The sequence below is a fragment of the Danio rerio genome, chromosome 2 (genome assembly GCF_052040795.2).
Source record: "Danio rerio strain M-AB ecotype USA chromosome 2, GRCz13ab, whole genome shotgun sequence".
NCBI lineage: Eukaryota > Metazoa > Chordata > Actinopteri > Cypriniformes > Danionidae > Danio > Danio rerio.
In genome coordinates this window covers 52,416,899-52,435,300 of record NC_141022.1, presented here as the reverse complement: position 1 = coordinate 52,435,300, position 18,402 = coordinate 52,416,899, and the positions used below count along the sequence as shown (strand labels likewise).

Sequence of the window (18,402 nt, the reverse complement as noted above, 5' to 3'; positions counted from 1 at the left end):
TGTTCAGGTGTGTTTGATTAGGGTTGGAGCTAAAATGTGCAGGACACCGGCCCTCCAGGAACAAGTTTGGTGTCCACTGCTGTAGACTATCGAGAAAAACAAATTACATAAGAGGTAGCGCTGGGCAATTTGGCATAAAATCAGAAACTTGATTAGTTTAACATTTGAACTCGATCACAATTAATAAACAATTATTTTATGTGATTATATATTGTATTTGATTTTTTTACAGTAAATTTGTTCACATATTACAAGTGAAAGATGTTTGAATGAAGATTGCATAACTTGATTTTAGAATAACACACTATCTACAAAGACACACTACAAAGAACACACATTATCTACTATCTGTGGTTATTTAATAAACATCAACGTTGAACAACTAAATTAAAACACACATTGCCTCAAACCAAGTCATTTTTTTCTTATAAAAAAGTGAAATAAATAACAAAGTAAACAATTTTCATTGTTTTCAAAACTAGAAAATAAGCAGCATTCATTCATTCATTCATTCATTTTCTTGTCGGCTTAGTCCCTTTATTAATCTGGGGTCGCCACAGCGGAACAAACCGCCAACTTATCCAGCAAGTTTTTACGCAGAGGATGCCCTTTCAGGAGCAACCCATCTCCGGGAAACATCTACACACACATTGACACACACACTCATACACTACGGACAATTTAGCCTATCCAATTCACCTGTACCGCATATCTTTGGGCTGTGGGGAAAACCGGAGCACCCGGAGGAAACCCACGGAAACGCAGGTAGAACATGCAAACTCCACACAGAAACGCCAACTGAGCTGAGGCTCGAACCAGCAACCTTCTTGCTGTGAGGCGACAGCACTACCTACTGCGCCACTGCTACGCCCAAAATAAGCAGCATCTCTTCTAAAAAAAAAACTTTTGCATATCCTGTAAATAATGTTTAACAGTGCATTGCTTGAATCTTCTGTAAACAAATATTTTATTGTAATAGAAAATATGGCGTCTCAAGGTATATCTAGCACAGCTTCAAATCATTTACTGCAAACTTCTGACGTGTAGTTACTTTTTTTTTTTTGAGAGGCTTTTTTTTTTTTTTGCAAAGGCTGCGCCAGACCATACCTGTGTATTCCATGCAGAAGTATAAATCAGCCTTAACAGAGCGGGATCACGTGACTCCACACGCGGTAGGTAAAGTAATTGAAAAAATTGACCTGGAAAAATCAGATCGATTATCAGATCAACTGACTGTCGATTTCGATATCTTTTTACGATCAATCGCCCAGCCCTAGTAAGGGGGCTAATAATATTGACCTTAAAATAGTAAAAAGTAAAACTGCTTTTAATTCTAGTCGAAACAAAACAAATAGGACATTCTCCAGAAGAAAAACATATTATAGGAAATACTGTGAAAAATTCCTTACTTCGTTAAACATAATTTGGGAAATATTCAAAAATCACTTGTGGGCTAATAATTCTGACTTCAACTGTATGTTTAATACAACTAATTTGAAGCTGGTAGAAGTCAAGTAAAAATGAAGTCTGCATACTCTCCTGAACAGATATTTGCTTTTAGATGATAAATCATTCCTTTTCAAACAGTTAAGGTACATTCTATATATAAATAAAATGTTCAATTTGGACGTAATCTGTAGGTACAACATACAATGTCTTGCTATTGTACCATTTGTTTTTGCCTACCTCTTAAATTCAGACAATCATTTTGCCATGCATTTTTACCTGTAATATAAAGAAAGTGTGGGATTTTTTTTTTTGTTTCTTTCCGGATATTTCTTCATTGTTTATTTGTTTATTTTTTGTATCCATTATATACGGTTGAATTGGCCGTTCTGATTTATTAGCCCCCCTGTTTATTTTTTTCCCCAATTTCTGTTTAATGGAGAGCAGATTTTTTCAACACATTTCTAATCATAATAGTTTTAATAAATCATTTCTAATAACTGATTTATTTTATCTTTGTCATGATGACAGTAAATAATATTTGACTAGATATTTTTCAAGACACTTCTATACAGCTTAAAGTGACATTTAAAGGCTTAACTAGGTTAATTAGGCAAGTTAGGGTAATTGGGCAAATCATTGTATAATGATGGTTTGTTCTGCTGACAATCAAAAAAATATATTGCTTAAGACAGCTTATAATACTGATCTTAAGTTTTAAAAAAACTTAAAAACGGTTTTAATTCTAATTGGCCAAACTGGCATTGGGTTAAAAGAACCAAAACAAAGACAGAAGTTCCAGCACATATCTCACATTTTCAAAGCAGAATATCTGACTTCAGCATTGTTTTTCAGATAAACAAATTTGATCACTTATCATGTTTCTTAAATATCTGCAATTTTTTTGCCATGCTCATTTTCATAAGGCATTGGGTGGGTTATATGACCAAAACAAAAAGACGTTCATGCACGTAATGCACATTCTCAAAGACGAATATCTTACTTTAGCATTGTTTTTCAGATAAACAAGAATGCTAGCCTGTGTCTTAAATATTTTAGCATTTTCCCTTAAATATCCGCAAACACATTTTGGTATTTTTATGCTTTAGAAGAGTCAAAAACTTACGTCACCTTCAAGGAGAACTTTTCTTAATATTGACTTATTTCTGAAAACAAGAGGATATTTTCAGCTTCTCTAAAAAAGCCTGTTGCCTTACGAATTTGATAGAGATTTCAATTTTATTAATAGATATTTGCCCTAGAAACAAGACAAAAACTCTAAGCGAGTGAAGCATTTTTTGCAGTGTATGTGCACTCTAAGAATGCAGCAGTTTTTGAATTTGAGTACAGATGCACTCTAATTTAGCTTGTTGTTTTTGAGACATTGAGAAGACTTGTCAGACATAATTAAAGACTCCACCTTTGCATCACCGAGTATTTGAGACTCCTAGATTGCTGACGCGTGTGTGAGTGTGTGTAAATGTAGCAGCGTCCGTGTCATAAGTCCAGGAATCCACCGTGCTCCCGCAATCCACTTTTATCATCCAGGCTAATTTCTGCCTGTAATCAGATTACTGCTGTGAGCTGCCTTAGCACCTCTCTCTCTCTCTCTCTCTCTCTCTCTCTCTCTCTCTCTCTCTCTCTCTCTCTCTCTCTCTCTCTCTCTCTCTCTCTCTCTCTCTCTCTCTCTCTGGCTCCTGCTCTCTCTCTCTCTCTATTTTGCTCCTGCTCTCTCTCTCTCTCTCTCTCTCTCTCTCTCTCTCTCTCTCTCTCTCTCACTCTCTTTCTCTCTCTGTTTGCTTTAGTCCTCCAGTTTTGCCGGAGTGCATTTCCATCAGCTCGAGTCTGTCCATTGCAGTCCCTCTCTCTCTCTCTTGCTCTCTTTTTTCCATCTGTTTGAGCCTGTGATCAGGTCCGTCTGTCTTTTTTTTTGTTGTTTTCCTCCGTTTTCTACTTTCCTTTTCATTCCAACATGTTCCATAACCCGTGGATTACGAACTATCTTAACCATGTCACGCAGTGTAGTCAAGGTAGGTCTGTTGTTAATGAGAACGATTTGGTTAAAACTCATTACCAGGACGTTGATTGAAAAGTTCTAAATAACAGAAAGGATGTTGCTGTTTGATTTGCAAATGCATGGATTTGTGTGGTCATGAAGTTAGTCTGCACTGTAGAAATGTCCTTAAATGAGCTGTTTTAGGTATTTTTGTGATTTTTATGTTTTTCGTTTTATATTTATTTATATATTTCCCTGTTTATTTACGCTTTTGAATTGCATTATTGGACCTTTATCTTTCCTCCAAAATCATTTAATCTGGGGAAAAGCTTGAAAAAGTGGCTTTTATTAACCTTTTTAATAGTTTAAAGTGATCAATTGTCTGGCTTGATGTTGTATATTACGCTACAAAAACTTTGTAATAAACTGGCAGTGCATTTTATGCTGTTTTACAGATTTAATTCTTTTATATAATTTCTTGTACATTTATATTATTTTGAACTACTAAAATGTCAATAAAAGTCACTTGTTAAACTGTAGAGCTGAATTTTCAACATCAAAAGTCGACAAAGCAGAGATCATCATCCCATAATGCACTCACATAATAACTCACAATCGTAAATAAACAGAAAACATTTGTGAAACTGTCGATTTACATTATAGTTTTTAAAGTTAAAGGGACAGTTCACCCAAAAATTGTAATTCTGTCGTCATTTTGCTCACCTTTGATTTATTCCAAACCAGTTTGAGTTTTTGTAAAGGATATTTTTTGATGAAAGCTATAAATATGTGAGCATTGAATTCGATACACTGTAAAACGCAAAAAGTTAAGGTAACTCCAACCATTTGAGAACACCGATTGCAACAAACCATTTAAGTTCAAATCTAATCCTAATGAGTGCTGTGAACTTAATCCATTTGAGTAAATGAAGCAATCTGAGCACAGTAAAACCCGATAAATGAAGAGAACTCAAACCAACCGAGTACTGTAAAACCCAATAAGGCAACTCAAACCGTTTGAGGAAACCGATTGCTGCAAACCATTTGAGTTCAAAAACTAATCTATGCGATTACTGTGAACTTGCTCGATTTAAGTAAAAGTAATAAAGTATTTAATTAGCTTATTACCATCAACAGTGAGTTCAAAACTCTTTGCGAGTATTAGCTTTCAGTCAATTTTGATTTAACTACACTCATTTCATTTGATAAAGGTGACTGTTTGGTTTTACAGTGTCATATTTATTTATCCTACTGTGAAAGTCAATGGTTAAAGGTTTCCAACATTCTTCAAAATATCTTCTTTTGTGTTCAACAGAAGAAAACAGCACTAATTTAAGTAAATTATGGCAGAATTTTTTTTTAATCTCTTTAAATGGCTTTACCTTTGTCCTACTGACTCAACTGATTATTTGTTCAATTGATTAACCAATCAGATGAATTCCTGTGCTGCGCTTCAACATTGTGGTGAACTGCAGTGGTGATAAGCTATAGATCTGCCGGGATGATTTGACCATTTTGAGATTGTCTGCATCAGCTCATGTCTGTTGCCAAATGGCCCAAAGTGGAGATTCTGCCTGGAGTCACTTTAGAAAATGTGCAGGCAGCTTTGTCAGTGGGAATTTGCTAATAGAAATTGACATTTTGTTGAAATATTGTTAAATTGATTAAGTGTTTGAAATTCAATAATGCTGTTCTTGTGTAGTCATATTTCTCTGCTTGTTTTTTTATTGTATTATATGATTTATTATCTTGTGTAATCAATTTATTGCTTATTATATAACATACAAAATCATTCAGCCTACCCGGAGAACAGTTTCAACTATTAAGGGAAAAAATAAAATCAACATTTAATATGTTATTATTATTTAAAAGTTGATGTGGGAAAGCTCAAACAAAGAGAACATACTGTAAATGAATCGAAATATTGCAAACTGAAAATCCATATCCAAGTCCAAACAGAAAACCTTTTAAATTAATATTATCAATTCTTACTATTTACATTTTGGTTTGGTTTTAAAATCAGTTTTGAGGGTAATCAGCATTATTTTTCTTTATTTTTATTTTAAGTATATCTTTAAGTCTTTTTTTTTTCTTTTTTTACTTTGTCTTTATAAGACTTTATCTACTCTAAAAATTGTGTCAAATTGCATTTATTTTTCATTAATATTTGTTAGCGTTGTTTAAATTAATTTTATTTTCTTTCTTTATTTATTATTTTATTTATTTGTGTATTTTATTAATTTAATAATTAATTAATTTATTTATAATTTTATTTATTTATAATTTGATTAATTATTTTTTATTAATGAATTTTATTTATTTATTTATTTATTATTTTACTAATTAATTTATGTATTTTATTTTTTTTATTTTATTTATTTATTATTTTACTTATTTTTTTAGTAATTCATTTATTTGACATATTCATCAACGCTGCATTAGGGATTTATAATTTATCTGTATAAACCTTTCAGAAATTAAAATTTTATCATTATTTCCTCATCCTCCACTTGTTCCAGACCAGTTTTTTTAAATTATTTTTTTTATTTTATTTGTATTTTTTTTATAAGAGTTTTTTTAGTCTCTTTATTAATCTGGGGTCACCACAGTGGATTGAACCGCCAACGTATCCAGCATATGTTTTACGCAGCGAAGGCCCTTCCAGCCGCAACCCATCACTCGGAAACATCCATACACACTCATTTACACACACACTCTGTGGCCAATTTAGTTTAGCTAATTTACATACAGCGCATACTTTTGGACTGTGGGAGAAACTGGAGCACCCGGAGGAAACCCATGCAAACTCGGGGAGAACATGCAAACTCCACAGAAATGCTAACTGACCTGGCCTGGGCTCGAACCAGCGACCTTCTTGCTGTGAGGTGATTGTGCAACCCACTGCACCATCGTGAGTTTTTTTTCTTCTTGTTTGAAAAATAGAATAAATTCTTTAAACAATTTTTTTATAATAAAGAATATTGAAAAAAAAACAGCCAACATATTTTTGCAATTGCATTGTTTTTCCAACATTATTCAGAATATTTTGTTATGTGAACAAAAGAAAGAAATTTATAAATGTTTTGAAAAACTTGAGTGTGAGCAAATGGAGAGGAGTTTTAATTTTAAGAAGGGCATTTGCTGCGTAAAACAAATAAATTGGCGGTTTATTCCCCTGTGGTGACACCTATTGGATAAAGGGACTAAGCCGAAATAAAAATGAATGAGTAAATTAGAATATAATTGTACTAAGATTTAGCTATTTTGTTGTATTGCTGTACGTACAGTTGAAGTCAGAATGATTAAACTCCCTTTGATTTATTTATTTATTTTTTAAATACAGAACAAACCACCGTTATACATTAACTTGCCTAATTACCCTAACCTGTCTAGTTACCCCAGTCAACCTAGTTAAGCCTTTAAATGTCACTTTAAGCTGTATAGAAGTGTGCTGAAAAATATCTAGTCAAATTTTATTTGCTATCATCATGGCAAAGATTAAATAAATCAGTTATTAGAAATGAGTTATTAAAACTATTATGTTTAGAAATGTGTTGGAAAAAATCTCTCCATTAAACAGAAATTGGGAAAATAAATAAACGGGGGCTAATAATTCAGGGCGGCCAATAATTCCAACTTTAACTGTAAATGCAGTTTTGGACAGAATAAGAGACCAAAAGCATCAGAAAACCACATCAAACATCAGCCATCAGGTCTTATTAAAGATAGTCATGTTAGTCGTTCGTCTTTAAAATCCCCAAGAAATCAAAACTAACCATATGATTTTGTTAGCTCACATTGCTAGTTTTGTGGTGAACAATTCATCTGTGCCATCATTGAGAAAAAAAAGTAACCTTCATAATCTTTAATCGAAATCTGAAAATGCACTTCCTGTTTGTTTTCAGTTAAATTAGCAGATGATGTGATTTTGAGGGAATGGGCGTGGCTAACATACTTAACCACACTGCTCCAACTGTCAGTTTCGACAACAAATACAATGGTGAGCAGGATAAGTCTGTTAGGTTGTAATAACTCTTCTAAACCCCCTTTCCTGATCTTTCTGATTGAAATGCCTAACGTTACTTTAACTACATCCATTCAGCTCACGGTCGAAAAAACAAGCCACTTCTACTGTTTGCTCTTTTAATATTTTGTTTCTCTAGGAACTGCGGCACAATATGAATAAAAATTTTGATTTTAGCTTCCGGTTCATGCACTGAATCTCCATTTCATCTGCTAAAGCTTTAGTGACTGATTTAATGTCACATCTCTAGTCCCTCCAGCTGTCACACTGTATAAACCTGAGCAAACTGTTCATGAATTGACCTTAGCTTGTCTGTGTGTCAACACGTGTTAACATGTGCTAATGGCAGCATGTGATAATTACTGTTGTGCTGTCCACACATCAGATCATAAAATCCTTCACACAGACCTTGTCTAGAAGTGGACATCGCTCTGTAAACTAGTTGAGTTTTAAGAAGATGGCGGAACCTTTGAGCAGGATCTACTTTCTACCCTGATCTACACATGGTATTTTTTAGAAAATACCTTGTTCTTCTTGTCTCTGCTAATTTGTGGCTGTCAACATCCTCAGATGATTCTCTGGGATTGAAATTTAGACTTCATTGAAGTACATGAGGATTTTTAAAAAAACACGTTTACTTTTGTTTGGCTGTTGATCATCCTCACATTTATCTGTTGACCAACACTGGAAAGTGTTAAACACAGTAATTCATAAAGTTGTTTGCAATGCTTTTGTAGTCTAAATATTTAATCATTCTTAAATCAAGGATTCTCTGGGGCAGTACCTTTTCAAAAGGTACATATTTGTACTTGAAGGGTCCATAAAGGGTGAAGCAGTGGCACAGTAGGTAGTGCTGTCGCCCCACAGCAAGAAGGTTGCTGGTTCGAGCCTCGGCTTAGTTGGCGTTTCTGTGTGGAGTTTGCATGTTCTCCCGTTTCCGTGGGTTTCCTCCGGGTGCTCCGGTGTTCCCCACAGTCCAAAGACATGCGGTACAGGTGAATTGGGTTGGCTAAATTGTCCGTAGTGTATGAGTGTGTGTGTGTGTATGTAAATGTGTGTGTTTGGATGTTTCCCAGAGATGGGTTGCGGCTGAAAGGGCATCCGCTGCGTAAAAACTTGCTGGATAAGTTGGCGGTTCATTCCGCTGTGACGACCCCGGATTAATAAAGGGACAAAGTTGACAAGAAAATGAATGAATGAATGAATGAATGAAGGGTCCATAAAGGTACCTCAAAGGTACTTTTTAGGTACATTTGGGTACTAATATGCACCTTTGAGGGACCATTGTGGACTCTTTGGGTACAAATATGTATCTTTTCAAAAGATACAGCCCCAGAGACAACTTCTGTCCCTTTGTTTCTGAGAAATTGAGTTTTTCCTGAAAACAAGCTAAATAATCAGCCAATGGGGTAAGCTAAGTTATCTTATGTCAAAATGAAAAACAAGATTACTTTGTTTCTTTGAAGGAGAGCTTGCTTAATTTAACATTATTTCTGAAAACAAGACAATAATTTTTGCGTGTCTAGAAATCGCTTCTTGATGTAAGAATTTTCAGAAATTTACTTGAAACAAGACAAAACTAAGAAAAGCATTTTTACAGTGTGGTAGAGGAAAAACTGTATGATGGGTTTAATAGCCCAAAGTATAAAGGCATGGTGGAATGCTCTTGAATTTTTTTGTTGTTTTATAATAACAAATGGAGACATTCTGGAAAAGTAAGCCATTTAAATGATCCTCCCTTATCCTAATGATGTCTTTGATTCCTTTACCATAATTTAAACAACATTGAATGACATGAAGTTCACACAATTATTTAACTTCAACCTGTAAAATAGGTTAATACATGGAAAACTGTTAATCCACACTCGCACCAAGATTGATAACTATAAATAATCAGCATTATGTGTTTGCAGTAGATGTGTAAAGGCATGCAAGGTAATATTGTCATTCACTTTGCAAAAAACAAACAAACACATCTCAACAACTTTAAAACCATATATCCATTGACTGTGTGGCAGAGACTATATTTATAATATTAATAAATCTAAAATCTAATAAATATAAATAAAAATATATATAAATAATGTAAAAATGTATAAAAATTTCATTTACATACACACTTAAGGCTGGTTTATACTTCTGCATCAAGTGATAGGTGTGACCCACGACACCTGTCTTCCATGTAGTTGTGCTTTTATAATAATAGTGTTTGTGTTGCTTTGCGAAAACACTTCCAATACACTAGCTGGCAGTAGGTTTATATGTTCCTCTGCATCGTTCCGATGTGTAGTTACATTTTCTAAGAGGTGCGTCAGCATTTGCATCAGCCACAACGAGCGATATGTGACCGCGCGAAGGCTGCGCCATGCAGTGTGCACTTGATACAGAAAAAGAAATCAGCCTTCATGTGTTGCCAGTTCTGAAAATAGCACCTGAGAGAAATTACTTCACTATAAAATCTTATAAATATACAAAAAAATTTACAGTGTTTTTTAAAAATATATATTACTATATATATTATATAGTTAAGTAATATCACTCGAGTGCTATTTTCGGAATGCAACGCATAAGCGTGCACTGTAAAAGTTGCTGGGTTCCACACAAATTGATTAAGTGAACTTAATTGATTTAACAAATTTAAGTAGATTGAACATAAAACAATTAAGTCGTCGCTCAAAAAACTAAAAAATTAATTCAGCTTATTTTAAATAAGTAGTTTGAACAAGCAGCAAAAATCTTTTTTGAGTGTGTAGATAAATGTGATTTTTAAAATGATTATTTATTTATTTTATTTTATTTTTTTGCCAGTTCAGCGGACAAGAAGTGTACATTTCTTTTCAATGGAAATAGTTGCATGATATGAATTAGCATTTATTTCATGATATGTTTTGTTTGTTTGAATCTGCTGACATAAAGCCTTAGTAAATATCAAATATTCTCCGCATTTGTCTTAATTACATAGGTTTGTAATGAATCATGCGAGTCAGTGATTTAGTGATCCGTTCATAACAAGTCACTTACTTTGTTTCAAAGTAATCCTTTTAAATAGATCATTAGAGGTTCATGAAACCCTCAAGTTTTTTTTTGAGATGTTAACAGATGTGTGTGTGTTGAGGATCAGTTAAGACAATGTTAGCACCTGTCAGCTTTAATTGTGGGGAAAACTGGATAATTTTCAGCTTTTGTCAGCTGATTTAAGCTTCTGGGTTTAAAATGATTTTTGGGGCGGGATCAAAATTGGCGACGTAGCGCAAAACTGCAAGTGCAAAGATGACGCGTTGGTTTCTCATTATTATTCATAGCGGAGTTTTCTTATCCTATGAGAAGACCCTGCTTCTTAATTATTCATGACTGCACATGCTTTCCGAAAGCAAGGCAAACCTGCCAGTGCCAAGCTGCGAGACACGGACCCACGGCACACAGTATTTAGCTGTTCATGAAGGGTCGAATGTGTTTGTTTCCATGATCCACGGGGTTTGTTGTATGTTTTTCCCTGCGATGCTGCCAGGGCCGAAACAGCAAAGCTGAGGAGCAGTACGAGAATTGGAGAATGGCGGATGTTGTCTTTTATCAGGAGTTTGTTTACATTTAGACACATCGCCATGCTGCTGTGTTTGCCTAAATCAGGGGTAGCCAACCCTGTTCCTGGAGATCCACCTTCATGCAGATTTCAGTTGCTACCCATATCAAACACACCTGAACCAATTAGTTAGAACCTGAACACCATGTGATAATTACAGGGAGGTGTGTTTGATATGGGTTGCAACTGAAATCTGCAGGAAGGTGGTTCTCCAGGAAAATAAAATGAAATGTAAAATGATGGACACTTCACGCACTGAACGACTGCAAGTTTGCTCATGTAGCGGAAGGGGCGGAGCTATCGGGCGCACATGTTTAATAACTATTTATTTTGGATGGTGAGAAGCAAAATTCTCCTACGAGAGTGATTATAGCGCCTCCCGATGGTGAATGCGGTTATACTCACGCCAGGTATTATTTGATAATTCGGTCTTTATTTAACTTATTTGGCAACCGTCAAACGTCATTAGGGGAACGGTTTGAATTTCCGCTTAGTAAGAAAACACTAGTGTTCCATTTTGGACGACACTACATACATATACTATCCTGTTGAGTGTGTAAGTGCATGAGTGCATAGTGTATAGTGTGCCATTTGGGACGCAGCTTCTGAATTTCAGACCGTTTTTTTTTTTTCCATTGTAATGCACACTTTTAAGGCTTGTCTCATTTCTTCTTGCAGGCTTTGTCAGTGAAGCTTCTGCTAAAATCTACAGCCCTGCATTGCTAAAGAAAAGAGCAGTAAGGTCAGAATTGCATTTACTATTTTGTTTTAACCCAGCTTTGGTGTTTTTTTTTTTCAAGCTGATCCCATAAGTCTGTCTCTGAATTAATCTCTTTATGTTCTTTAATACTTAGTACTAAATACGGTTCATTAGATGCTACTGAAAATCCTTTTAGAGATCTTCTACAGAAAGTTATATTCATTTAGATGTGCAATGTGTGTGTGTGTGTGTTACTCTGCACTTTCTGTTTTGTCATATTTTGTTACTGTATTTGTGAAAGTTGAGCTCCATGATATTGGAAAAATTTGATGCAATGTTTAGTTTTGCTTCTCTATATATTTTAATATCAATACAGTTTCACCAGATGACCTCAATAGCTCTATTTGAAAAGAGTTAATCATTTGTCATTTGTATAGGAATGTATCTGCTTAAAGTATAAGCCATTAACTAACACTTCTAGCTTAATAAACTACTAATAAGCTGTTTATTAATAGTTAGGAAGGTAGTAGTTAGGTTTAGGTTTTGGTTAGGATTAGGGATGCAGAATAAGATACTTTATTTAATAGGATGCTTTACTTATGAGCAGTAAATATCTTATTACTAGGTAGAGCTGGGCGATAATTCGATAACGATAATTATCACAATGTATAATTTTTTTGATAAAACGGTAGTGACAGTTCGATAAGTGTTCGATAATATTTACGCACTCTGTGCAATGCAGCCATTTTGCAGCCTGCCCTTCCGGATGCCGCACGCAGTACAAGTCTACAGCCATACAGTGTTAGTTGCACTTGGAGGGGTAAGAAAATATAAGGTAAAAAAGGTCAGAGTCACAGACGTTACTGACAAGAAACGTGACTAATCATCAGTAGTCTGGACCTACCTGTTTTTTTTCAATCTGAAAATAAACAGAGCAACGTGCACTGCAAACTGTGCAGACGACTCGTGTCATCAAAAGCAGGCAACACCACAAACCTGTTTCATCATTTAAAACAATACCACCCTTATGAAGATGCTAATAAAATTACTGACCCAAACAAGTGTTGGTAAACCAGCGCAACTACCCAGCAGTTTCATGTCATCATTTTTGAAAGCCGTGCCTTAGGCGAACCCCCCCGAAAAGACAGCTGAAAGATTTGACAGACAACACAATCTCAAACACATCTCAATGAACACTTCACGAGTTCACACTTGCATTCGTTTAAGTATAAAGCATATTTGGCGTGCTGTCCGGGGGGAGGGCTCTGAGCTCGAGGAGACACCCCAACTCGAGTTATTCCCCTTATCAGGAAACAAAGAGGAGTTGGGATTCGAGTGAAGTATCTAGCCCGGCCCCAGAACGCTCCCCCCGGGAATGCAATGCAAGAGGTGAGGTGACGGGGTGGTGGAGGGATGTTAAAGTCGTGAGATGCTGCAGGTAAGACAGCTTTGGTATATATAGGCGTTGCTCAGAAACTGATTTGATGATGGGATAATTGTCAATGACGTATTCGATACTGAAACTTCTGCGCATGCTCCTCCCGAAATTTGTTAACAAACATCACTTGATGCTTGCTGTAAACTACAAGCTGCATTACTTAAGGGCATTTGTTACAACATTTGTTGCCAAGCTTATGTTTCCTTTTTAATATTAAGATAATTTCTTTGTCCCTCATCGACGGTTAAAGAACCAGTCTTTATGAAGGACATAATCACTACGAGATATGCTCAAGACATAATCTTTTATCAGCTGGTGTTTGGTGTGGTGCAAAATGGCTGCCGTCGCGTCATCCAGGTGGATGCTGCACACTGGTGGTGGATGAGGAGATCCCCCTCTATGTGTAAAGCACTTTGAGGGCTCAGAAAAGCGCTATATAAATGTAAGGAATTATTATTATTGATATTATTAAAATAATATTAAAATGCAGCAAATATATGACAGACGTTTACAACAGTAGTGGATCATTAATTAAATCCTTTTATTCCACAGAGCGAAGCATCATGCACCCGCTAGTTGTTCTAGAAATAGATACACTTTATATATTTTTCTTTAAAAATGTATCTTTTTGCAATGAATTTCGTTATGTATAATCTGTCATTTTATTCTAATGTACAAGAAGAACGAATAAAATCTGAGGTGAAGCGCTTTAAAACAAGTCCGCTATAGCATATGATTTAGCGCCAAAACAATCCATTAAACTGTTTTCACAGTTTCAGTTTAATACATTAGCGAAGCGCAGTTTGAGCAGCATGAGCTGGACAGTCTTTACAAGCTATTAGCAGCACTGATAGGATTCTAAGGTTACCTCGGAAGAATAAACTCAGTCTGAAGGATGAGCAAGAGCTCAGAAACCCATTGAGTATATGGAGAGGCTCCACGCATGTCTCGCCGTGATGCGCGATTTATAAAATGAGAGTGCATAGGCCTATTGGTGCCAGTTTGATAGGTAAATTTAAAACACCCGTGGATATAACCGTGATCTGCGCCTTAGTTTTTTTCGCATCCCACAATATGCGATGTCAAGAGGGTGACTGCATAAGTAGGGTAAACTGTCTCACAACGCAAAGCATAACTAAACTTTAAACATCCATGCTTAATCAGTCATTGATAAGGTGCATTGATTAAAGGTTATTGACAATCAATCGATCATCAAGTAATCGTTAGCATCCCTAAATAAAATAGAAAGGATAATTCACCCTAAATTCACCATACTGACCATTAAAAGAAGAGTTCATCCAAAACTGAACATTCTGTTATCATTAACTCACTCTTTACTTCTTCCAAACCAGTTTTAATTATTTACTTATTTATTTATTTTATGTTGAACAATAATATCCAATAACTTATAATGTCTTTGGTTGTTGAAAACTTGAACAGTAAATGCTGAATTAAGATTGTTCTTTTGTTTATTAGTTTATTATTTATATTATCAGACAGCTAAAACATTTCACAAAATGTTTAAATCAGCTGCACAATGTGATTGGCATGCTGAAAATCCTATAAATTTAATAGATATAATGATGTGATTTATTGTGATAATTATCGATTTCGACAGATATGAAAAAAATTATTGTGATCATTTTTTAGCCAAATCACCCAGCTCTAATATTGGGCATGTAGCCAGTAGTTAATAGCACAAATTGTGACCCATTGTCATGTTTTTTATTTAATTTTATTTTTGTTTAATTTTTATTACATTTTAGTTTTTAGTGCAACAGTTTCTCCACATCAAAGGTTACTGGTCAGTCCATGATTCAGCAAACATTTGAGTGACAAATCTCTTTTAAACCAGCGTCAATGCTATAGTACAGTGCTTACTTTCTAGCCAAAGAAAAGAAAGATATCCAAAGTCGCCTTTTAAAGTTGTAAAGAAATTTGTGTTTTTGAATCTAACGAAGAGAGCACAATGTCAATAGTCTGTTTATTAATAGTCAGGAAGGTAGAAGTTGCGTTTAGGTTTTGGGTTTGATTATAAGGATGCAGAATACGATACTCTGATTACTAATTACTAATTATTTTTATTTTAATAATAAGCATGTAGCCAGTAGTTAATAGCATGAATTGTGACCTAAGCTAAAGTATCACCAAATAAAATTAAAATGGCAAGCAAAGTTAAATACAACAGAGATGTAGACGTAAATTAAACGATTTGGGAATTTCTGGGGAGTCGAACACTATTCAGGAACAAATATTAAATAATCATTGCATGATATAAAATTACTACTACTACTACTACTACTCTCTTCTCTTTGGTCTCACTCATAAATCTCTCCGTAAGCTTCAGTTGGTCCAGAACTCAGCTGCCTGTATCATCACCAGAACCCCTTCTTCTCATCACATTACCCCTGTCCTGCAGCAGCTTCATTGGTTGGTTACCTGTTCATTTTCGAATTGACTTTAAAATCTTGATGTTAACATTCCAAGCCATCCGCAATCTCGCCCCTCCATATTTGTCTGCCCTCATCCACATTTCTGTTCCTTCTCGCACCCTGCGGTCTTCTTCCTCCCTCCACTTGTCTGTTCCCTCTTCTCTCATTTAGCCGCTCTGCTCCGCGCCTTTGGAACTCACTACCACCTGCCATCAGAAACATTGACTCCCTTACACTGTTCAAATCAAGACTCAAAACCCACTTATTTAAGATGGCTTTTATTAATTAATTTTATTTGCACTATTGCTATGTATATTTTATTATTTCTCTTGTTGTTTTATTGCTCTTCTTGATTGTACGGTGTCCTTGAGTTGCTAGAAAGGTGCCTTTAAATAAAATGTATTATTATTATTGTTATTATTATTATTATTATTATTACTACTACTACTACTACTACTACTACTACTAATAATAATAATAATAATAATAATAATAAACTATTAATAAATAATAAACTATTAACAATAATAAACTATTATTTTCATTGAGAAATAATCAAATAATATGAAATTAATCTTTAAGCTTCAAACATTTAAATTGTTGTGCCCAAATGGCTTAAATTTGCCTGAAATACTTACACGATCACATGCCTTAAAAACAAATGCAAATAATGAACTTTGGCTTTCAAGGTTAAAATTTGAAATGTCTCCACTATGTTGCTAACTGTGAATGTCTGGCCTGTTATAATCTGACATTCTCAACATTATAGATGTTGCTATGTGACTATTGTGGATATCAATGCTGAAACAATACACTTTGTGCAGTCCTAAGTGAAAGCATTGATGTTTTGGTCACTAATTGTGATTAATGAATCAATGTATTGTGCAGTGTCCTGACCAATAAAAACAGAAGAAGAGAAGACATAGCATCTTGTTATCATCAGAGACCCAGTGTGTGTGTGTGTGTGTGTGTGTGTGTGTGTGTGTGTGTGTGTGTGGGTGATCTTTTATTGTTCCCATTGGTTAAGCTGTTAAAAGAGAAACATGTGCCCTTTCACGTCATGTCTTTAATGTGTCTAAAATAGATCAAAACATCAGTCCTCCGTGTAACACAATCTAGAACATAAACATGTCACAGAAAATCTCGAATGGAATGAATGTCATTGAGTAGTTTTTTTAGGGTTTCTAGAAAAAGTGCCAATGTAATGGGTTAAAAATGTAACCCTGTTTGAATACGCAAGTTACTGAAACAAATAAGAAATATGTCTTATTTTGCACAGATATATTTGTTGGAATTGCCAAAAATATTAGAACATTAAGTAAAGATCATCTTCTGTAAAGACATTTTTGCACATTTCCTTCTCTAAATATATTACATTTAATTTTAGGTTGTTATTATGAATTAAGACTCTCGATATACTTTTTAGTATTTCGGTTATTATTTGTTGAACCCTCAGATTCCAGATTTTCAAGACAGCCACACCATACCAAACCAACCATATTTCAAAAGAAACCTTATTTATTCAGTTTTCGGGTTATGTATAAATTACATTTTGTCAAAAATTAGCTTTTTTGACTTGTGCTCCAGGGTCATATGTAATCAAATAAAATGGTTATAGCGGGAAATCCTATTCAGGTAATGTATACAAAGTCTAAGTCAGAATACACTGCCTGACAACAGTCTCGACGCCCATCCAAGTTTTAAGAACAACAATTAATAACTTGACTTCTAGTAGATCATTTGGTATCAGAAGTGGCTTATATGAAAGGCAAAGGCCTCTAGATTATGCTTATTTTACCAAAATAAAATATGACCATGCCTTGATTTTTAATTATTTAATGATGACAGTAAGGTCTGACTTTGCTTAGACAAAAGTCATAGAATATAAAGTCATGGTGTAGTGGAAAAAGAATGGATAATGCGTATGACTCCCATGAGCTTGGAGCACTGCATCCATACATCTCTGCAATGACTTGAATAACTTAATGAAGTCATCTGGAATGGCAAAGAAAGCATTCTTGCAGGACTCCCAGAGTTTATCAAGATCCTTTGGATTCATCTTCAAGGCCTCTTCCTCCATCTTACCCCAGATATGCCCAATAATGTTCATGTCTGGTGACTGGGCTGGCCAGTACTGGAGCACCTTGACCTTCTTTGCTTTCAGGAACTTTGATGTAGAGGCTGAAGTATGAGTTGGAGCACTATCCTGCTGAGGAATTTGCCCTCTCCTGTGGTTTGGAATGTAATGGACAGCACAAATGTCTTGATAACTCAGGTTGTTGATGTTGCCATCCACTCTGCAGATCTCTTGCACGCCCCCATACTGAATGTAATGCCAAACCATGATTTTTTCCTTCACTAAGCTTGACTGAATTCTGTGGGAATCTTGGACCCATGCGGGTTCCAGTAGGTTTTCAGTATTTGTGATGATTGGGATTCAGTTCAATAGATGATTCATCAGAAAAATCGACCTTTTGCCACTTATTCAAATGATCAACTAGAAGTCAAGTTATTATTTGTTGCCCTTACAACTAGGCTCAACGACAAGACTTTTGTCAGTTAGTGTAAGTAAGAAGTCAGAATCTTAAGTCAAGAAATGTAGCCACAATCATACTTTTCAAGCAAAACTCATAAAACAAGCTCCAGTTGATTTTAAATGGGACAATGTTATTGAGCTTATTCTTCATGTACAAGCAGGCACCTCCATTGAAATCTTTTTGGCTTGAAACTTAAGTTCTGATTCACTTCCATTGATTTTAAGACATTAAAAACAGCTTGTTATGCGT

At 35.0% G+C, this 18,402-nt stretch overlaps 1 protein-coding gene across 51 annotated transcripts in view; it reads left to right on the top strand.

Annotated features, from left to right (window-relative positions):
- Positions 1-18,402, top strand: part of svilb (supervillin b) — a 125,124-nt gene that overhangs the window by 35,757 nt on the left and 70,965 nt on the right. For 26 of the 51 annotated variants that reach the window (NM_001443371.1, NM_001443372.1, NM_001443370.1 and 23 more), the window contains 1 exon segment: positions 11,725-11,788. Coding sequence is in view for 24 of the 50 variants with exons in the window: in NM_001443368.1 (NP_001430297.1) it covers positions 3,419-3,476; positions 11,725-11,788 (122 nt within the window). In the remaining 26 variants the exon portion in view is untranslated. 51 annotated transcript variants of the gene reach the window in all.